The 23396-nt window shown below is 37.8% G+C and overlaps 1 protein-coding gene across 1 annotated transcript in view; it reads right to left on the bottom strand.

Moving 5' to 3' along the window:
- CPNE2 (copine 2) overlaps positions 1–23396 on the bottom strand; it is a 95662-nt gene that overhangs the window by 23441 nt on the left and 48825 nt on the right. Inside the window, exons 5-12 of the mRNA XM_051979894.1 lie at positions 17791–17862; positions 17243–17326; positions 12625–12714; positions 12315–12413; positions 11619–11705; positions 6581–6640; positions 2020–2153; positions 1139–1193 (exon numbers count right to left, since the gene is read on the bottom strand). Coding sequence (XP_051835854.1) covers positions 1139–1193; positions 2020–2153; positions 6581–6640; positions 11619–11705; positions 12315–12413; positions 12625–12714; positions 17243–17326; positions 17791–17862 — 681 coding nt within the window. The remainder of the gene's footprint in view (positions 1–1138; positions 1194–2019; positions 2154–6580; positions 6641–11618; positions 11706–12314; positions 12414–12624; positions 12715–17242; positions 17327–17790; positions 17863–23396) is intronic.

Genomic DNA, 23396 nt, shown 5'->3' with positions numbered 1-23396 from the left:
TCAGAATTAGGGAAAGGACATTCTCAGTCTGGAAGCAGCTTAGGACTAGAAGGCAGAGGAGGACTGATGCAGAGGAAAAAAAAGTCTAATCCTACCACTCGAAGCCTGGGGTCCAGGGATAGATAAGTCAGGAAGTTAGCTCTGGGCAAAACTCCATGTCACAAGCATGTACCACCTCTTGCTTTCAAAGATTTTTCAAACTGAATAAGATGTCTTCTCTCCATCAGGTGTACAGCAATTTTTTTTCAACTAAAATGAAATCTCTTTGAGAAAAGGGACCTACCTCCTCCTTTAATATCCTTCACAGCATATAACACAGGACTGGGCTTACATTAAATGTCTTTGAAATACTGATTGTTCAATTAGCCAAGCAGAAAAAGTCTGACCATATTATCCACCTTACTCAATAAATTCCAGTAGCTCCCTATCACCCTCAGGATTGAATACAAAATGTATTGGACATTAAAAATCCTTCAGCTCCTGGCCCCTTTCATAACTTTTCCAGCCACCTTATACCCAACACATACTCTTCTAGTGACACTGGTCTCTTGGCTGTTCCATGAATAAGACACTATATCTCAGCTCTGGACACTTTCCCTAGCTGTTTCCTATGCCTAGAATGCTCTCTCTCATCTCCATCTTCTAACTTCCCTGTCTTCCTTTAAGTCCCAACTAAAATCCCATCTTCTATAGGAAGCTTTTCCCAAATTCTAGTGCCTTTCCTCCATTAAGTATTTCCTATCTATCCATTACTTGTTTGGATGTATTTCTCTGCTTGTTGTCTTTCCCATTAGGCTCCTTTGAGAACAGGGGCTTTCTTTTGCCTTGTTTTGTTGTACATAATAGGTATTTAATAAGTGTTGATTAAATTTTTTTTAAATGACCTCTCCATTTTATTACCATTATCATGGTCCTCTTTGAAAACAAAGCAAATAACAACTGGAGCTGAAAGGGACCTAGAGGTCATCTAATTGACCCTCTCTCCACTTTCAAGAGGAGGAAACTAAAGCCCAGGGGGATTAATTGTATTCTTTCAATCAAACATGTAATAAATATCAGAGATCACTGACTCCAAAGCCAAAGCTCTTTCCCTAGTACCACATCAATACCAGAAAACACACATTCAACTTGTCCTTACCTTCCAGTCTGGGGGTAACTGGGCACCAAATCCCAAAGCTGGGAACATTTTGTCCCTAAATAATCAAAGAGAATAAGAAGATCCTAAGAAATCCATTCTAGCTGAAATGGGATGGGAAAGGGAAGAAGGAAAAATTGGAAGGGGGGAGGAACTCACTGGAAGTCTTCATTAGATTCATTATCTCTGCCTGATTTCTCTTGGGGGCAGAAAGCATTGCTAAGTGGTCCAGGCCAATAATGGCACCCAGGCCAAGGAGGTTCTCTTGTGTTTTGTCAGAGTGATAAAGGTTATAGAGAGAACCGAGCCCTGAATTTAACTCTCACCTAACATTGGGAAGATGGTAATGTCTAAGCCAAAAGAAACAGATCTCCATTGAACTGCTACAATGCCCCCTTCTTGCCAATGTATCAAAAAATTGCCATTCTTAGCCCCTAAGCCCCAACTTTCTGCTCTTCAGGCTTCTCTGGCCCTGGCTTCTTCATGGGTTCCTGCCTTCAGCTGGGAAACTTAGGGGAAAATACTCATTGCAAACAGATTGCACCTATACTGTCATTTACACTCTCCAAAGCCCTCGGCAGTTGATGAAGCACAGGGGATGAAGCCATGGTCTCAGCTGGTTCCCATAACCATCCCTTCCTCACTTTATAGAGGAAAGAACTTGAAACCAAGAGTAGTAAGTGACTTGACCAAGGTCCCACAATTTTTTTAGTGATCCTTAGCAGTCAGAGCTTCCAGGCTTATCTCGTTTTTTGTTGAGCATCTGCTTTATACTCAGTACCTTAGATACAAAGAAGGGGAGTGCATATGGTAGGAGGTACCCTGAGGGGACATGTCCATCTGGTGGATCAGGCAGATGCGTAGAGTGAAGGGACCTAACTCACGTGTCATAATCCTGAATGATCTGTCCAACAGCCCAAATGGCTGACAGGTACTCATTGGTGCCCATGGGATTGATGTAGTGCAAAGAGGAGGGATCGCGAGGGTTCCCATTGGAGGCTGTGAAGTCTATTCCAACCTGGAGGGAAAAGTAAGAAAGCATTGGCACTGAGACACATAGCCTGAAGCATACCTGTTCCATCACTGGACTCTTTTCTCTCAGCTCAGTCAACGCCTTCCAGTCCCAGAGAAGAAAAGAAACTATCCCATTAAAAAGAAGAAAAGAAACCATCCCATTAAAACTCCTCAGATTGATCATTATTATAATTTGAATGGACATAATTTCTTTCCCTTATTAGAATGTAGGCAAATCCCAATTAGGTCATTTCCTCACTGTGATTTCTATCTAGAGTTTACTGAACAAAGTCCAAATTCTTCAGCTTAGTTGTTAAGGCTTTGGGCAATCTGATCCTGGACCCTTTCTCCTAACTTTAGCTCCCACTGTCCCCTTTCATATCTATTACAATCACATTTGTCTCCCTATCGTTGCACCAATATGCCTCCAATGTAACCTAAATCGTAATTTTTGTTCAAGGGACTGTTCCTGTATCTGAAATATCCTTACTCCCCCTTCCCTACAATGATCAACGTCCTATTCATTTTTTAAGGTTCAGCACAAGTCCTACTATGTTTCAGGCAGCCTTCCCTATCTACCTTAGCGCAGGGCAATGATTCCCTCTTCTGACTCCTATATCCCTTAGGATTTGTGCCCTTCAAGGAACTGGAAATTGAGTGGATGCCCATTAGTTGGGAAATGGATGAATAAGTTATGGTATATGAATGTAATGGAATATTCTTGTTCTATAAGAAATGACCAGTAGGCTGATTTCAGAAAAGTCTGAAAGACTTTCATGAACTGATGCTAACTAAATGAATTGAACAGAACAAGAGAACATTGTACACAGTAACAACAAGATTATGTGATGATCAACTGTGATGGACCTGACTTTTAAACAATGTGATGATTCAGGGCAATTTCAATAGACTTGGGATGGAAAATGCCATCCACATCCGGAGAGATTATGGAGATTGAATGTGGAACAAAACATAGTGTTTTCACTTTGTTTTTGATGTTGTTTGTTTCCTGTTTTTTTTTTTCCTTTCACATATTCTTTTCCCCTTTTAATCTGATTTTTCTTGCCCAACATGACAAATATAGAAATATGTTTAAAAGAACTGCTGATATACATTCCATATCAGATTGCTTGCTGTCTTGGGAGGGGAAGGCGGGGAGAGAGAAAAATTTGGAACACAAAGTTTTGCAAATATGAGTGTTGAAAATTTTCTTTACATGTATTTGGAAAAATAAAATACCATTGGGGGAAAAAAAAGAAGCTATGCCCTTTATTGGACATTTGGCACATCCTATCTGGTATTATTTACAATTATTATCAAAACAACTAAACTATAACTCTTTTGAAGACAAGAATGGTATATCATTTTGTATTCTTCCCAACATCTGGTACAATGCTATGCACATGGTTTAGCTTGTCAGCTGCTTGCTGATTTAATGTCTAGCATAGTCACACACTGGCCCAAGAATCATAAAAACTGAAGTCTAGTCTTAATTCTGCCAGTAAATTTACTACGCTAATTTGAACAAGTCATTTCTTTTTGTTGAGCCTCAATATTATAGAATGATAGTACTAGACTAGATGATTCCCCTTCATCTTAAGACATTCTAGAATCTGGAGTTTGATAAGATATGCTTTTTTCTATCAAAATCTCAATCAGGGGTCACCCCCAGGACATGATGATGTGGTAGGAAGATCACAGCCTCACAGAACTAGAAGGGATTCTGCAAGGTGTTTCATGATGACATTAATGGACTCTTCCAACCCTGAATTCAAGACAATATCTAAGCCATGGGTTCAAGCCACTGGAAAGACTTGAGGTAGACAAATTTTGTTTTCTATCAAGTAAAAGGGGGTTACTCTCCCCAAGGGAAAGGATAAGACAGGAAAATGCTCCCAAAAATACTTGCTAAGAGTGAGTATATTTAATGGGCCAGGGTAGGGGAGATAGTTCTAATTCATTCAAAAACAATCTGTCATCACTATTCACCTCTCAGATTGGCTAGAATGACAGGAAAAGATAATGACGAATGTTGGAGGGGATGTGGGAAAACTGGTTCACTGATGCATTATTGGTGGAGTTGTGACAGATCCAACCATTCTGGAGAGCAATCTGGAATTATGCCCCAAAAGTTATCAAATTGTACACACCCTTTGATCCAGCAGTGTTTCTACTGGGCTTATATCCCAAAGAGATCTTAAAGGAGGTAAAGGGACCCACATGTGCAAAAGTGCAAAAGCCCTTTTTGTAGTGGCCAAGGACTAGAAAACTGAGTGGATGCCCATCAGGTGGAGAATGGCTGAATAAATTGTGGTTATGTTATGGAATGTTATGGAATATTATTGTTCTATAAGAAATGACCAACAGGATGATTTCAGAAAGGCCTGGAGAGACTTACATGGACTGAAACTGAGTGAAATGAGCAGGACTAGGAGATCATTATATGACAAGATTATATGATGAACAAATCTGATGGACATGGCTCTCTTCAGCAATGAGATGACTCAAACCATTTCCAATTGTTCAGTGATGAAAAGAGTTAGTCATACCCAGAGAGAGGACCATGGGAACTGAGAGCATTCTCACTCTCTATTGTTTGCTTGTATTTTGTTTTCTTTCCCAGTTTTTTTTCCCCTTCTTAATCTGATTTTTCTTGTGCAGCAAGATAACTGTATAAATATGTATACATATATTGGATTTAATATATATTTTAACATATTTAATGTGTATTAGACTACCTGCCATCTGGGGAGGGGGTGGAGGGAAGGAGAGGATAATTTAGATCAGAAGGATTTGCAAGGGTCAATGTTGAAAAATTACCCATGCATGTTTTGTAAATAAAAAGCTTTAATAAAAAAATTTAAAACAAAAACAATCTGTTGATTACCAATTCTATGCTAGGTACTGCAGAGAGGTGGAGAATATAAGCAAGCATATGAGACAGTCCCTACTTGGAAAACCCTCATCATCTAGTTGTAGGGAAAAAGATGGACATCTATACAGAAGATGCAGCAGAGTATGTCTTAGCTCAAAGATCCAACTTACCTTCAGCCTCTAAAGATCATTAAGGCAATCTACCACATTATCCCTCCTTCCCTGAGGCCTCTACCCAAACCAACCCTCTACCCTGAGGCCTCTTCACACATCACTTAAAAAGAATATAATAAATTTAAAAAAAAATCAAACTCCTGCACTCCATTCCAGTTTCCATGGCAACTCTTCCCTTCCCCCCCTGTCTCTTTTTCCCTTATGAAAAGACAACAAAATAGGGACTAAAATACTATGGCTTCCTCTCCCTTCATCCTCACCCTCCCTTCTCTAGCTCGTCTCCCCTGATGCAGGGATGGTGGGGAAGGGAGTTCTAAGGAATAGGGAATTGAAGAATAAAATATACATTTTCTGACACAGCCAATGCTTTGATGTATTTAGTTTCACTAATACTAATTTATGACCAAAGCTATTATTTGGGTGGGTAGTGACTGAATGTGTGAAGAATGAGAGAGATGGTAAAAAAAAAAAAAAAGAGAGAGAGAGAGAGGGGAGAAAATAACATCAATAAAAAAGAAAACAAAAAAGTTTAAAAAGGGCATAAAACAGGGCAGTGCTGTTACTACTGTATTCAATTTAATGTAGACTTTAAAAAACCAAAACCCACTAACTACACATAAAAAAGTTCATTTTAAATACAATTCTCTTTGTATGCTAAAATATTCCTATTTGTTGATGATTGTTATGTTCAAAAGTTTTTTAAAGATTTTTTTAAAAAAGAAAATGAAAGGAATTTGGGAGCATAAAAAGGGTGCTTGGATGGGAAGTTTCTTAAGAATACCTGTGGATTTTACCACATGCTCTATTCTTAAGATCTAGTGGGACTCCAAAATGAGATTCCAGAAGGGGCTTTGGGTTAGGTGAATCCCATAGAGATGATGACTGGAAAATTTGCAGACCAGTTGGCCAGGCTGTGAACTCATTTGGTCAAGCTCTGTCTTCCAAATTCCTTTCCTTTCAACAATACCTATCCTCAATAAGGACCAAACTTGATCAAGTTTTCCTTCTACTTGTGGGCCTTTGAAATGGTGATTTAAAGGAATCCAATTCCTTACTTCAAGCTTCCTTCAGCCTAAGATCCTTCTACCTAAAAAATTCAATTCTTTAAGAAATCAAATCTCTGTTTCCATTCTACATTTCCTAACTGGAGGAGGTCCTTGGAACTAACTCGACCACAATAAATTTGGGTCTTTCTTCTTTGTTTGACAATATTCTCAATTTCTTGGGCTCTGTGTCACTTGCTGTCAGGAAGATGTTCCTAATGTCTACTACAAATTCCTACTATTCCAGTGTCAGTTCATTTTGTCTGTGTAGGATCTCAGAAGAAAGGCTCACATAGCACTGGGACCTGGAAAGAACAGAAGAATAAGCAGAAATGCTTACAGTAAACATAAGCTGGCATCCTCCAAGGATATAGTCGAGGAAAGAATAATCCCGGGTTATCTGAAAGAAGAGAATCCAAGAATTAGTATACTAATTACTCCTAAATTTCTAACCCTTCAATGTATTCGGTTCCCATAATTTATTCCTTCATTCAATCTCAGCTATACAGATATGGTCATACAAAAACTTGATTTTGCCACCATAAATGTTTGATTTCCATGTGCACAAACTCCAGTTTTTTTTTTTTTATCTGATCATAAACTTTTAACATCCTCCTTAAAACCTCAACTCTTCTTTGTACTTATAATGACCTCCTATTCTTCCATTTCTCATTGCTTTCCCAGGCCAACACTCCTGTATTAGATAGGTTCCTTTCCCCTTCAATCAATTTGAGTCTATACTACCTTCTAAATTACAATGCCTTGCTCCCAACGCTTGTCCTACACGGGTGTCAGCACTGATGATACCTTGCCAAATCCTAGTCCTGTATTACTCATACAATCTGCTGCCTTCACTCCTATTCACAGGCTGCTGAAAGGAGCTGGAGAAAAACACCAAACCATAATGATTGAGTCTACTACAAAATTCTGTTACTAATCTCAACAGGACCATCACTACAGAAAGGCAAATTTTTTTCCACTTTTTTACTCAATACACAGCTATGCAAACCATTTCCTCCCTCTTCAAGTCTTCTGGCATCCCATGAATCACATCACACACTTCACTTAAAAAAAAAAAAAACAGAGGCCTTTCAAGGAACTGGAAATTGAGTGGATGCCCCATTACCTGGGGAATGGCTGTATAAGTTATGGTATATGAATGTAATGGAATATTCTTATTCTACAAGAAACAAAGAGTAGGCTGATTTCAGAAAAGCTTGAAAAGACTTACATGAACTGATGCTAAGTAAAATGAGTAGAATCAAGAGAAAATTGTAAAACAGCAACAAGAATATTATATGAGGATCAACTGTGATGGACTTGGCTCTTTTCAGCAATGAAGTGATTCAAGATAATTCCAATAGACTTTTGATGGAAAAAGCTATCTGCACACCGAGAGAAAACAATGGAAATTGAACGTAGATCAAAGCACAGTATTTTCATTTTTGTTTTGTTGAAGTTATTTGTTTGCTTGTTTTTTCTTTCTTATATTTTCCCCTTTTGATCTGATTTTTCTTGTGCAGTGTGACAAGTGTGGAAATATGTTGGAAGAACTGCATGTTTAGCCTACAATGGACTGCTTGCTGTCTAAGGAGGGAAGAAAGGGAAAGCGATGGAGAAAAATCTGGAACACGGGGTTTTGCAAAAGTGAATGTTGAATATCCAACATATAAAGGACTGCTTGCCATCTAGGGGAGGGGGTGGAGAGAGGGAGGGAGGGAAAAAAAAAATCGGAACAGAAACGAGTGTCAATATAAAGTAATTATTAAATAAAAATTAAATTAAAAAAAAAGTGAATGTTGAAAACTATCTTTGCATGTATTTGGAAAAACTAAAAGCTATTAAAAACTATTATTAAAAAACTCATTTCAGATCACTTAAATATTGTATTTTTCCTCCTTTATCTTGTCTTTCATGAAGAGTTGGTCCTTCTTTCCAAGATAAACAACTTAAACATATATCCTTGTCACTATCCTACTCCAGCTATCATCCCCACTCTCTCATTAATCTTCAGTCTTTTCCTATGTATTGGCTATTTCCTTGTTATTAACCAAAATACTCATGTTGGGGCAGCGGTAGAGCACCAGTCTTGAAGTCAGTAGAACCTAAGTTCAAATCTGATCTCAAACACTTAACACTTCCTAGCTGTGTGACCCGGGGCAAGTCACTTAACCCCAATTGCTTGGGGGGGGGAGGAGGGAACTACTCATTTCTCCTTTATCCTTAAAGATTCTCATTGATCCTACCAATCCCGGTAGCTATTGTACATATCTCTTCTGTTCTCAGCTAAATTCCTTGAAAAAGCTGTATATAGACACAAGTGTCTCCACTCTCCTTTTTGTACATCTCAAACTGAATATCCCATATGCATCTCAAACTCAGCAGATCCAACATAAAATTCATTTTCCCCCAGCCCAACTCCCCATTCAAACTTCCTTATTGCTGTTAAGGGCACCAGCATCCCTTCAGATTCTAACAACCTGGATGGGGATTGAGGAAGGAATAGGAGGTTCCCTCCTTAAATCTTCCCTCTCACTTTTCCTAGTCAACCTATTGCCAAGTCCAGTCAATTCTACCTTCACAACATATATGTGCCCTCTTCTCTTCTCTGACAACGCCACTCCTCTGCTTCAGTCTACCCACACCTAGATTATTGCAATGGCCTTCTGGTTGGTCTCTTCTTATTCCAATTAATCCTCCACTCAGCTGCCAAAGTGATTTCCATCTGATTATGCCTTCCCTTCTTTCTTAAATTCCAGTGGTTTCTGTTACCTCAGATCAAATATAAAACCTTCTGCTTGGCATTTAAAACTCTTAACAATTCCCTTTTCAAACTTTACAATTCACCAACATCTGCTTTCTTGTTGTTCCTCACATATGACATTCTATCTCCCGAACTTGTGCCTTTTCAATATCTGCCACCCATGCCAGAAATGCTTTTCTCCTCACATTCAACCACTGGTTTCTCTGGTCTTCTTTAAGCTCAGATCCTTACCTTTGGCAGGAGAGCTTTTCAGGTACTACCACTCCACATCGCTAGTGCCTTTCACTCTCAAATTACCTTTATCTACTCTGTGTATATTTTGCAGGTAGCTAGAATGCTGGAGCTCAGGTCAGGAAGAGTCTTTTTCCTAAGTTCAAATATGGCCTCAAACATTATGTATTAGATGTGAGATTCCAGACAAATTAGTTTAACCTCGTGTGCCTCAATTTCTCATCTGTAAAACAAACTAGAGAAGGAAATGGCAAACCACTCTAGAATCTTTGCCAAGAAAATTCCAAATGGGGCCATAAAGAGTTGGATACAACCAACTGAACATGACTTTTGTAAGCAAATGATTGTGTGCAGGTTGTCTCTTATTTGAGGGTGGGAGCCGTTTTACTTACTTGTATCATCTAGTGCTTTGCACAGTGTCTGGTACATAGTAAGTATTTAATAACTGCTTGTTGACTGACTCTCTAAATGGATATATTGTCCTCACTTCTAGGTCTAGTACTCAGAGATTTGTTAAGTATTCAGGGGATAGTCTTTAGGATGGGGATAACAATTCCCACTTTACCTATTAATGAATAATGGCATTAGGAGAATAAAATTAGTTCCAAGTACTCTCCTTTTAATGCCTTCCTTTTTTTTATGGGGAAGTTTGCTCCCGAGTTAAGTTTTCTCAGAGTTACTCTGCCTCAGTTATGAGACAATTGTTGGTAATTTTGAATGTGACAAGCTATATGTAGTACACTACAATGATGTGGACATAAGAACGGCTTTATGTTTATGGGACAAATGTGATTTAACTGGGTATAGAAAAATTAGTTTTGTTACTAAACAAGCATGACATCATTAGGAGAGGGAAACTGGAGTCTGAACCCAGGAAACAAAAAGAAAAAGATGGTAGAAGAAAAGGAAAGAAAGGGGAGGTGGAGAAGGAGAAAAGAGAAAAGAGAAAAGAGAAGAATAGATTTTAAAACTGCATCAGCTAAGTTTGAATCTAGAAGTGTTAAATACTTAGTTACTATTGAGGAGTAAGTCTGGCTCAGCAGAGGAACAGCTTGGAAGCAGAGAATCAGACAAGTCACTCGGTTTCAACTCAGTTTATCAGTGGAAGCATCCCTTCAACAGAGAAGCTGTGATCAAGAAGGAACCTTTATGGACAACTCCTGAAGTAGAAAAACAGCTCCCAAGTTTATAGTTCTTTTGTTATGATTTATCCAGAGTAAATGGATTTTCCTCATTCATATGGCTTCTTACCAGATTTCTCTAACTCAGAGATAATAAGTGCATTAGTGAGAGAATGATTATGTATGGATTATGATCATTTTATTATTGATTTGCTATATTACCTGAGTACCTATAGCATTTTTGCCTTATTTTTAAGGAAATTGTTACATTTCAGACCTAAAAAAAATTATTGTGAGTTTTGTGTTAATAGAAGCACATCAGTGGAAGCTCAAGAGCTAAAATGGTGACTGGAGAGAGTATATTCTCCCAAAAGCGGGTTAGCCCTAGGACCTTGAGAGAATTTGAGTGTAACCAATTGGTGGTAGTCCCTCTCTGGGAACCTAGAAGTACCAGTGAGAGCAAGTTGGGATAAATGAGCCAACCCAGATAGTAAATATCCACACTCGTAGAATAAGAAGGGGCTATGTAGTGATTGGCCACCCTATGTAACCGCTATATAAATACAATCTCACTATAATAAGTTTTATTACCTAAACAACCTAAAACTCTAAATAACATGTTGTTCAAGACCAATCTAAGGTATGTTTATTTCAAGCAAATATTAAAAACATCAAAATTGGAAGACCTAAGTTCAGGCTTTTCCATTGCTTTAAAACAATGGGCATATTTCTTTCTCTCTCTGACATTCAGGTTCCTTACCTGTAAAGTAAAGCTAATGATTTCTTTCTCACTTCCCCTGCAGTGTGTTTAGAGGATCATAAAAAGACCACAAAATATGACAATATTTTAGAAAATTGAGAAGTATCAATGAATGCAGTGTTAGTGATGTTTCTTCCTTGTACAACATCATTGCCCTTCAGTGAGGGAGCAGGAAGACTCTAGTTCTCAAGAGCCATCTCTAGCATGGCTGTGATTCTCAGCCAGCATCCTCTACCATCCTTTTTGGACATGCAAACATCCTTGTTGTGGCTCTACCTCATAAACCTCTGAACACTCAGTGATCCACAGTTTCTTCCAGCTGGCAGATCATTTGAGTCTACTCCCTGCTTCCACACTAGATCACACTTACCTTTCTATCCCCCAGAAAACTGGATCCTAGAAGTAGGTATAGATGTAGATTTCTTGACTATTTGATCACATAACAGATTGAAAATATTCTGTTCTTCACTCCCTCCAAACATCCAGGCACCCATCCTCTTACCTTACAAGAACGAATAATGATGATGCCTGAATTCTTATAATTCTTCTTCTTCTTCTGTTTTTTAGGGTTGATACATTCTAGCTCTAGCTGGGAACGAAGCAAAGGAAAAAGGGTAAATAAAGGTAGGACTGGATTAACTCCATCCAGAGCCTCAGCCCCAATAAGTAGAAAGTTGATGATCTTCACGATTTCTCTCTTCACCACATCCCCAACTAAACTTTTAACAAGATCTCCTTAAAAAAAAAAAAAACCCACCTAGTCTTCTAAAAATAGCCTCCATATCACACTTATTTTCTAGACTGTGTCTCTGCTCTCATGTTATTCCCCTAACCTAAAATGCTTTCTCCCTTTCTGCTTCCCAACCTAAAGCTCTCTCATCTACACACCTGCAATGTGCTGCCATTGGCCCAAAGACTCCAGGACTCAGGTACTTCTTGGTCCTGATTACTCATTTTGCATAGTCCCCATTAATGAGGTTGTTCTCTTTCCACCAAGACAAGGCTTGAAGATAATGGCAGAATGTCCTATTTCTATATGCTCCCCAAGTTTTACTGATGACTGTGCTGCTAGTGTAAGGCATCTTCTCCCCAGCCTCCTGAAAAATAAGTCCTACTACTTTCTGCAGAAGTCTTCCCTCCCATCCAAATAATGTAAAACTGGTGACTCACATGCCCAACTCCCTTTACCCCATCTCACCGGAACACCATCTCGAGCCTCACACATCTTCACCACTGAAGTCTGGAACTCACCAATGAAGTCATGGCCACCGTCATTATCATAGTCATAGCACATGACCTGAGGAATCAGAATGGGTTTAAAGTCAGCCCAGAGAAGACTTCTTAAAGCCTACTTTATAAAGACTACTGGATTTTTATCTCTGCCCTATGGATTTTAGGACCCTCAGAGGGAAAGAAGTCACTCTCCCTCCCCAAGGAGATAACTGTTGCAACTGGACAGGCAATGGAAAGGATGCAACACAAGCATTAAACAGAGACAGATATGTTACCTGAATAGGTTTCTCCAGGTCTCCATCACATAGTGATACCAAAGGCACAGTAAATGGTTTCCACACAGGATCCAGAGTGTACTTTATCACCTTTAGAAAGGAAGGAGAGAGTTCTATCATCTCAGTGCCTTTTCAGGGAAGGAGAAGAAGAGTCAGTGTATTTCTGAGATGCACCTGTCCCAATCAGGTAGGGAGGAATTAGCAAGAAAAGGAACAGATTTTATATATATATATATTTTTTGGCTAGGCAATCAGGTTCAGTGACACAGTAGTGAGATTTTAAGAAAGATGTATCATTCAAATTTATTTATTTGTTAGCTGATAAGTACAGACCTAAACTCTGGGGAAGGAGGTCACAGAAATAAGAAGTGGTGTTTGTTTTCAAAGAGCTTACAGTTTAGCAAGAAGATTAAATATAAAGGCAGGAAGTACTAGAGTAAAGGAAAGGGTAAAAAAAAAAAAAGATATGGATGTGCACATACATTGGGAGTGTTGAAAATGGAGGGAATCAATCAGGGATTAAAGCTTTCCTTCTAATACAGTAGTCAGGGGTCCTCAAACTTTTTAAATAGGGGGCCACTTCACTGTCCCTCAGACTGTTGGAGGACCGGACTATAGTAAAAACAAAAACTTTGTTTTGTGGGCCTTTAAATAAAGAAACTTCATAGCCCTGGGTGAGGGATAAACATCCTTAGCTGCTGCATCTGGCCGGTGGGCCGTAGTTTGAGGACCCCTATGGTAGATAATTATACAAATGAGGCCACCAATCAATACACTTCTAACTCAATCAGCTCTGGGCTTCTAGCATTTTCTACTTCTGTGCCAGTGACTTCACACTGGAAAAGCCTTCACTTTTGCAACCTCAGCCTCTGATGGGTGAATTTCTCCATGAAACAAATTTCCATTTGAATAAGTATGTAAAATAAGATTTTGAGTTTCTCCTCCCTCCTTCCCCTCTCCCTTCCACAAAATGGGAAGTAATCTGAGAGTGGATAGCATTTTCCATCATGAATCTTTTGGAATTGTCTTGGATCATTGTAGTGCTGCGAAGAGTTAGGTCAGTCATAGTTGATCACTGCACAATGTAGCTGTTAATGTATATACAATGTTCCTATGACCAAGTAGGACTTATACCAGGAATGCAGGGCTGGTTCAATATTAGGAAAACTATTAACATAATTAACTATATCAACAACCAACCAAACAAAAACCATATGATCATCTCAATAGATGCAGAAAAAGCATTTGATAAAATCCAACAGCCATTCCTGATAAAAAAACATTGAGGAATAAAAGGACTTTTCCTTAAAATAGTTAGGAGCATATATTTAAAACCTTCAGTAAGCATCATATGCAATGGGGAAAAACTGGAACCTTTCCCAGTAAGATCTGGAGTGAAGCAAGGTTGCCCACTATCACCATTATTATTCAATATTGTATTAGAAACACTAGCCTCCGCAATAAGAGTCAAGAAAGAGATTAAAGGAATTAGAGTAGGCAATGAGGAAACCAAACTATCACTCTTTGCAGATAATATGATGGTATACCTAGAAAACCCCAGAGATTCTACTAAAAAGCTATTAGAAATAATTCATAATTTTAGCAAAGTAGCAGGATACAAAATAAATCCCCATAAATCCTCAGCATTTTTATACACCACCAACAAAATCCAAGAGCAAGAGATACAAAGAGAAATTCCATTCAAAATAACTGTTGATAGCATAAAATATTTGGGAATCTATCTACCAAAGGAAAGTCAGGAATTATTTGAGCAAAATTACAAAAAAGTTTCCACACAAATAAAGTCAGACTTAAATAATTGGAAAAATATTAAGTGCTCTTGGATAGGCCGAGCAAATATAATAAAGATGACAATACTCCCTAAACTAATCTATTTATTTAGTGCTATACCAATCAGACTTCCAAGAAAATATTTTAATGATTTAGAAAAAATAACAACAAAATTCATATGGAACAATAAAAAGTCGAGAATCTCAAGGGAATTAATGAAAAAAAAATCAAATGAAGGTGGTCTAGCTGTACCTGATCTAAAATTATATTATAAAGCAGCAGTCACCAAAACCATTTGGTATTGGCTAAGAAATAGATTAGTTGATCAGTGGAAAAGGTTAGGTTCACAAGACAGAATAGTCAACTATAGCAATCTAGTGTTTGACAAACCCAAAGATTCTAACTTTTGGGATAAGATTTCATTATTTGATAAAAACTGCTGGGATAACTGGAAATTAGTATGGCAGAAATTAGGCAAGGACCCACACTTAACACCATATACCAAGATAAGATCAAAATGGGTCCATGATTTAAGCATAAAGAACAAGATTATAAATAAATTAGAGGAACATAGAATAGTTTATCTCTCAGACTTGTGGAGGAGAAAGAAATTTGTGACCAAAGATGAACTAGAGACCATTACCGATCACAAAATAGAAAATTTTGATTATATCAAATTAAAAAGCCTTTGTACAAACAGAACAAATGCAAACAAGATTAGTAGGGAAGCAACAAACTGGGAAAACATCTTTACAATTAAAGGTTCTGATAAAGGCCTCATTTCCAAAATATATAGAGAACTGACTCAAATTTATAAAAAATCAAGCCATTCTCCAATTGATAAATGGTCAAAGGATATGAACAGACAATTTTCAGATGAAGAAATTGAAACTATTACCACTCACATGAAAGAGTGTTCCAAATCACTATTGATCAGAGAAATGCAAATTAAGACAACTCTGAGATATCACTACACACCTGTCAGATTGGCTAAGATGACAGGAAAAAATAATGATGAATGTTGGAGGGGATGCGGGAAAACGGGGACACTGATGCATTGTTGGTGGAGTTGTGAACGAATCCAGCCATTCTGGAGAGCAATCTGGAATTATGCCCAAAAAGTTATCAAACTGTGCATACCCTTTGATCCAGTAGTGTTTCTACTGGGCTTATACCCCAAAGAGATACTAAAGAAGGGAAAGGGACCTGTATGTGCCAAAATGTTTGTAGCAGCCCTGTTTGTAGTGGCTAGAAACTGGAAAATGAATGGATGCCCATCAATTGGAGAATGGCTGGGTAAATTGTGGTATATCAATGTTATGGAATATTATTGCTCTGTAAGGAATGACCAGCAGGAAGAATACAGAGAGGCTTGGAGAGACCTACATGGACTGATGCTAAGTGAGATGAGCAGAACCAGGAGATCATTATACACTTCGACAACGATATTGTATGAGGATGTATTCTGATGGAAGTGGATTTCTATGACAAAGAGACCTAACTGAGTTTCAATGGATAAATGATGGACAGAAACAGCTACACCCAAAGAAGGAACACTGGGAAATGAATATGAACTATTTGCATTTTTGATTTTCTTCCCGAGTTATTTTTACCTTCTGAATCCAATTCTCCCTGTGCAAGAGGAGAACTGTTCGGTTCTGCAAATATGTATTGTATCTAGGATATACTGCAACATATTTAACATATATAGGACTGCTTGCCATCTTGGGGGGGGGGGGTGGAGGGAGGGAGGGGGAAAAACGAAACATAAGTGAGTGCAAGGGATAATGTTGTAAAAAAAATTACCCTGGCATGGATTCTGTCAATACAAAGTTATTATTAAATAAAATAAAAAATTTTTTAAAATGTATATACAATGTTCTCCTGGTCCTGCTCACCTCATTCAGCATCAGTTCATGTTAGCCTTTCCAATTTAAAAAAAAAATATGCCTGCTTATCCTTTCTTATAGCATAATAGTTGAAAAGTGTGAGAACAGTATGAGTTACACTCATATACCACAAGTTGTCCAATCATTTTCCAGCTGATGGGCATCCACTCAATTTCCAATTCTTTGCCATTGCAATATCGCTACAAATATTTTTGTACATGTCTATCTGGACAACTTTCCCACTGCCTCTCTTTCTTCTTTCAGCTCATTTTTCTGTTAGAATTTAGACTTTGTGAAGGCAGAGTTGCTCTTTCTTTTTTGCTTTGATTTTATTCCCAGTACCTGGCACAATAGGCCCTTAAAAATACTCATTAACTTTCTCTGTCTACTGAAATGATAATAATAATAGCTAGCATTTATGTAGCATTTTAAGGTTTGCAAAATACTTTACTAATATTATATTTCATACCTACAACATTCTTATAAGCTAGATACTATTAATATTTCCATTTTATGGATGAAGCAACTGAGGCAAACAGGAGTAAGGTGATTTGAACTGTTCCTGATTCCATTTCCAATGTTCAATGCACTTCAACACCTAAAACCCACCGTGGAATTATGAGGTATCAATGCTGAGTCCTACTAGGACTCAGCCCTACTGTGACTGGGACTGCCCGTAAATGACAGTGAGAAAAAGTCCCTAAACCTGAGTTTTGCTCAGGTAAGGCCTAAGAGAAATTGTCCTTCCCTGCCTGATTTCATGACTAGTCTTGACTTATTTCAAAGACTCATACAACTACCGGTGACCTGGAAGATAATCTAATCCTACTCATTTTACATCAGTGGAAACTGAGAGATTGACAGGAACTATCATTCGTTCAAGGTCATGAATGAGTCTGTGGTAGATGGATTCACATACTCCAGGAAGGGTCACTTACTTCTGTCCGGTGAACAAGCATCCATTTGCCATCATCTCCTGGCTTATAAAACTCTAGAAAGGGGTCCGATTTCCCAAAGAGGTCCTATAAGGAGAAAAGAGGGAGGTTACCAATATTTCCTATGTCAAAAACATTCTCGGTAGTAGATGGGCATAGAGTGGGAACTGAACTGGAAATCCCAGGAGGGCATGGACTAGGACAAAGAAAATGCTACTCTTTAGAAATTCCTTTCTCTTTAGAGGCATCTGGGATAGATGAGGCAACAACGACCACATGACAGGTAGCTGGATTTTTTTTGTCCAAGAGATGTCAAGATCATAAGGACAAAGAATGACAAGAATATGGAACAAGGCTAGATGGTTAAATTTTTCTTTTTTGTGAAAGTGGAAGAGAATCTAACCATGACCCCTCGTCATTTCCCTAGAGTACATTTCTTCTGGCCAGAGATCTGGCCTGCTTAAGAAAAGGACTCCTACTTGTCAGGGGTTGGACAGGTGGTATATCCCCAGAACCCAGAAGACCTCTTCCCCATGCAGCCCTCCTCATACCTTCTTGTCCAGTTTCCTGCCTGCCATGCTCAGTGTGATGACTCGGTTGTCGGACAGTTCCTGGGCAGTGATCTATGAGGCAGGTAAGAAGGGGAAAGGCATAATGAGGAATGATTTTTGATCACCTTCTCCTGACCCAGTCCCATACGAAGGGCAACTCTGGGGAAAGACTGGAATGTTAGGGAGATAGCTGAAATTATGGACACAATGTCCTGAGAAAAAGAGGTTAAGTAAACCCAACTGGACCCAGCATGGGACCCAGCAGTCTAGAATAAAGAAAGTATGGGAAAGTACTCACAAGAAAGAATCAAAGCCAGAGGCATAGTTGTACCAAAAAAAAAAAACAAAAAAAAAAACTGACATTAAACTTTTTTTGGGGGTGGAAGGTGGTAGAAATAATTATTCATGATAAGTGCAGTGATTGGTCAAGAAATTCTGACCTGTTCCTTTTCCACCTGGGCTGGAATGTAATGGAATATAACTGCACTATAAGAAATGATAAATATGATGAATTCAGAAAAGCACAAGAGGACATATGAACAAATGAAGAACTGTGAAAACAAAATGTACAAGAAATACCATTACAATTACAAAAATGTTATTGGAAAGAAAGAAAAAAAGAAACTGAATGTTATCTAATTATTGTGAGCTTCATCTTAAAGAACAGATGAGAAAAAAATACTTTCTCTTTTTTTATACTTTACTCTTTTCTTTCTTTAGAGAGATAAGATACTATGGGTATGATACTGCAGATTCTATACTATCAGACTGAGTTGGTGCATTGTTAGTTTGGGAGAACTGCTTTTTCCTCTTTTTTTATTCTTTTTTTTTTTTTTTCACAAGGGATGATTCTCTGAGTAGGAGAAGATATATATTTAGAAATCAAGGTGATATAAAAACAAGGGATAGCAATAAAAATAAAAAGTCAAAATTTAAAAACAACAAGAAAGCATCATGCTCTACTGTCAAGAGGACTAAGCTTTAGACTCAAGAGACTTGGGTTTAATTCTCAGCCCTGACATTTACTAGATTTTTGACTAAGCAAATCACTTCATCACTCTGATTCTGTTTCCTCATTTGTGAAATGGATACAATAATACTTGCAATATGCCTAATAAATTTTATAAGGACAGAACATTAGATGTGTGAGCAATAACTATTTTTATTATTATTTTTGGTTATTTATGTCATCCCTGTAAAGAATACAAAGAAGAATATGACATGATCCCTACTCTCAAGGATATTTCAGACTAGTTTAACACAAAGATAACTAATAATATCAGATTTTATGAGCCAAATGCAAAAACAAAGAGAGGGATACAGAGAGTAAAGGTTTGGGGACTTCAGGAGAAACTATCTAAGACCACTTAGAACTATAGATCCAAAGTGGTGGTAGACACCAAACTGCCTGCCTTCTCAGTGAAGGTGGAAGAAAAAAAAGGAGGGAGAGAATTTGGAACAAAAAATGTTTTTAAAAAATCCAAATGTTAAAAATTGTTTTTACATGTAATTAAGGGAAAAACAAAATATACTTTAAAAAAATTGTATTAGAGTATTTCATGGAAGAGCTGGGTCTTGAGTTGAGCCTTGAAAGATTTATATTATCAGAAAAGAAGGTGGAGGGACAGGCATTTATCTCATTGAATCTTTTTAAGGAGACTATATATATACACTATATAGCACAAATATTAAGGTCACAAAATCAACTAATAGTAACTTTATGTAACATCTAATCAGCCAGCAATGAATGGGAAAGATTTGGGTTAGTCTGAAATTCAGCAGAAGAATGTTTTCTAAGGTAAATTTTCAAGAAAGGTTCTACTGCACAGATCTGATCCTATTAGGCCCGTTTAAAAATTATTAGTGATTCCCTATTGCCTAAAGAAGAAGAATCAGACTTGGGCTTTAAGTCCCTCCCCAACCTAGTATGGTGCAATGTTTCAGTTTTTCTTACCACTTCGTTTAGTGTTCTCTGCATACTCATCACAAACTTTTTCATTCTTGCTTAAGTTTACCATAGCAATTCCTGCTTAAAATTTTTACTGAATTTTTTTTCCCTCTTTACTCTTCTCATACCACTTGGACAGTTCCCCCACTATCTCCTCCTTCATTCCTGTTTTAAATAAAGCCCTTTTCTCTAGTGAGGCAAATTCCTCTATATATGCACTTGTAATTCTATCTCCTCTGGTCTTTTCCAGCAGATTTGCCTCATGATCACCCCCTACTCTCTCTCTAATCTTCAAGCTCTCCCAGTTACTTATTCCCTTCCTGCTGTCTACAAACACTCTCATTCTTCCTAAATCTTTAAATTAAAAAAAAAAACCCTTCACTTGATTCCTTCAAACTACCATCCTTTTATCTCTCCTCTTCTTTTCAGCTAAACTTGAGAAAGTCAGTTATACCAAATGCCCCCACTTCCTCTTCTCCTGCTTTTAAATTTTTTGCCATCTAGCTTCTGATATTATTCAACTGAAACTCTGCTCTCCAAATAATCTAAAGTAATAATGAAAACAATGATCTCTTAATTGCCCAGTATAATGACTATTTTTCAGTAGTGCTTCTTCTGGACCTCTCTGCAATCCCTGACACTGTCTTTGAATACATTCTTTTCTTTGAGTTTTTGTGACACTGCTTTCCCTTGGTTCTCCTGTCTATGTGATCATAACTCAGTCTCCTTTGTTGGAGGATCTTTCTGTCCCAGACTGACTTTTTTTTTGAGTAAATAAAAGAGGCTGTCTTTTGCCTTATTTCTTTGATTACTTTGATTAGCTTTGATTATTGAATGGGTGTTGCCTCAGACCACAATAGAGACCTGGTAAAAGAACTTAGCTTAAAAAGGTCAAGGTGCATCAAGGGCCATTTCCTGTGGTCTTGACCTATAATTTGCCACTGGAATCAGATGACTCTGGAGGAGTAGTGAGGCTGTGACTTTGCACAGACTTATCTTAAATCCAATTCACTTGCAAGCTGAATAAGTTGTTGTATATGAATATTATGGAATATTACCTTTTTATAAGAAACTACCAGCAGGATAATTTCAGAGAGGCCTGGAGAGACTTACATGAACTGATGCTAAGTGAAGTAAGTAGAACCAAGAGAAGATTTACACAACAACAAGATTATGTGACAATCAATTCTAATGGATGTGACTATTTTCAACTATGAGGTGATTCAGTCCAATAGAAAGAGAACTATGAGGACTGAAAGTGGATTACAGCATAGTATTTTCACCTTTTTATTGTTGTTTGTTGCTTTTGTTTTTTTTTCCCTTTTTGATCTGATTTTTCTTGTGCAACATGATAAATATGAAAATATGTACAGAAAAACTGCACATGTTTAACATATATTGGATTACTTGCTGCCTAGAGGAGGGGGTGGGGAATAGGAGGGAGAAAAATTTGGAACACAAGATTTTGCAGGGGTGACTGTTGAATGCTGAAAATGTTGAAAAGTTTCTTTGCGTGTATTTTGAAAATAAAAAGCTATTATTTAAAAAAAAAAAAAGATATCACCTTTCTGATGTCACGGTTCTCTTCAGGAACAAAAGACAAATAACATCCAAATGATATCTAGTATCCTCCTGGGCTCTACCCTGAGCTTCCTTCTTTCTTTCACTTGGTGAACTCATCAACTCCCATGGGTTCAATTTTCATTCCTATATTGATACTCCTCATACCTATATATCTAGCCATATCTCTCCTGACTTCTAGTTCCACATCACCCTCTGCCTTTTTAGACATGTCAAACTGTCCATATTCAAAATAGAGCTCATTTTCTTTCTCCCCAAAAAGTCTTCCCTATTCCCAACTTTTCTATTACTCTCAAGAACATTATAATCCTTCTGGTCATCCAGGCTAACAACTCTTGTGTCATTTCTGAGTTCTCAATCTGATTCACTCCATATTTACATTTTCTTTACCAAATCTTGTTCCTGTCTCCACAATCCACAGCCACCAAACCTTCATCACCTCTCAGTTGAACTACTGCAAAAACCTTTGACTTAGTTTCCTTTGCCTCATCTTACCCCAATCAAATTTATCTTCCACTCAGCAGCCAAAGTGATTTCCCTAATGTCACACCCATATTTCAATAGTTCCATATTCCCTCCAACATAAAATATAAAATGCCTTTTTTTTTTTTTTTTGGCATTTAAGAGTCCTTCACAATCTGGCCCCTTTCTAACTTCCCAGTCTTCTTGCATTTACTCCCTGCTACACACTATGATACAGTTACAATAATCTGGTTGTTGAACACAGGACACTTCCATCTTCTGACTATGTACTGTGTATTTCATTAATACTGGCTCTTCCATATATCTAGAAAGCTCTTTCCCCTAATCTTCACCTCCTCTCTTTACTTTTTTTGCAGAACAACTGGGTTTGAAAGACAGCGTTTGGGGTCACACAATAGGAAATGTTAGGTGTTTCAGGCTGGGTTTGAACTCGGGTTCTCCTGACTCCTGAACCGATGCTCTATCCAGTGCCTCCTGACTAACTTTAAAACTCAACTCATCCCACTTTCTATGGGAAGTCTTTCCTGATCTTCATCCCCACCCCATAACCCCTGTGCTAGAGTTTTTCCTCTGAGCTATCTGCTGTTGTTCAGTCATGTCCGACAATTTGTGATCCCATTTGTTTTTTGTTTGTTTCTTTGTTTTGGCAAAGACACTGGCATGGTATGCCATTTTCTTTTCCAACTCATTACAGAGGAAAGAAAACTGAGACAAACAGGGCATGTGATTTGTCCAGGGTCACACAGCTAACAGGTGTCTGAGGCTGAATATATACTCATGAAGATGTCTTCTTGATTCCAAGTGCTCTATCCCCTACACCACCTAATTACCCCTAAGATTCTTCTGAAATTACTTTCCATTTATATGTATATATAAATATATAAATGTATCATGCATGTACATTGTCATTTGCATGGGGGCTTCCCAGAAAACAAGGACTGTTTCTGCCCTTTTTTGTATTCCCAAATCTTTTTTTTTTTTGTAGCAATTTATTTATCTATTTTTTGGATACACATTGCTTTATGAATCATGTTGGGAGAAAAAACTCAGAACAAAAGGGAAAAACCATGGGAGAGATTTAAAAAAAAACAGTAAAAATAAGTGAACATAGCATGTGTCGATTTACATTCAGTCTCCTTAGTTCTTTTTCTGGATGCAGATGACATTTTCTGTCCAAAGTCTATAAGGATTGTTTTGGATCACTGAATCATTGAGAAGAACCAAGTCTTTCAAAGTTGATCATTGCACATTCTTGCTGTTAATGTATTCCCAGCTCTTAGCAGAATGTCTAGTACATAATAGGCACTTAATAAGTACTGGATGACTGACTGCCTCTAGGTTCCAACCAAACTGGACCACTTGCTATTTCTTGACTTGTTCTGTTTTCTTCTACCTCAGTGCATTTGTGAAGGGCCCCTACCTTTCCCTACTAAGATCTTTCTCTTTCTTTGAGAGTTAGCCTCCTTCATAATCCCCACAATTTTATATCCTCTCCCACCTTTAATTTTCTTAGACTCCAGGGCATTTAGGTGGCACAGTGATAGAGAACTGGCCCTGGAGTCATTAGATCTGAGTTCAAAATCTGGTCTCAGAC

The sequence above is a fragment of the Antechinus flavipes genome, chromosome 2 (genome assembly GCF_016432865.1).
Source record: "Antechinus flavipes isolate AdamAnt ecotype Samford, QLD, Australia chromosome 2, AdamAnt_v2, whole genome shotgun sequence".
In the NCBI taxonomy this organism is placed as follows: domain Eukaryota; kingdom Metazoa; phylum Chordata; class Mammalia; order Dasyuromorphia; family Dasyuridae; genus Antechinus; species Antechinus flavipes.
Note: the sequence above shows the minus strand (reverse complement) of the source record. Positions and strands in the feature narration are given on the sequence as shown.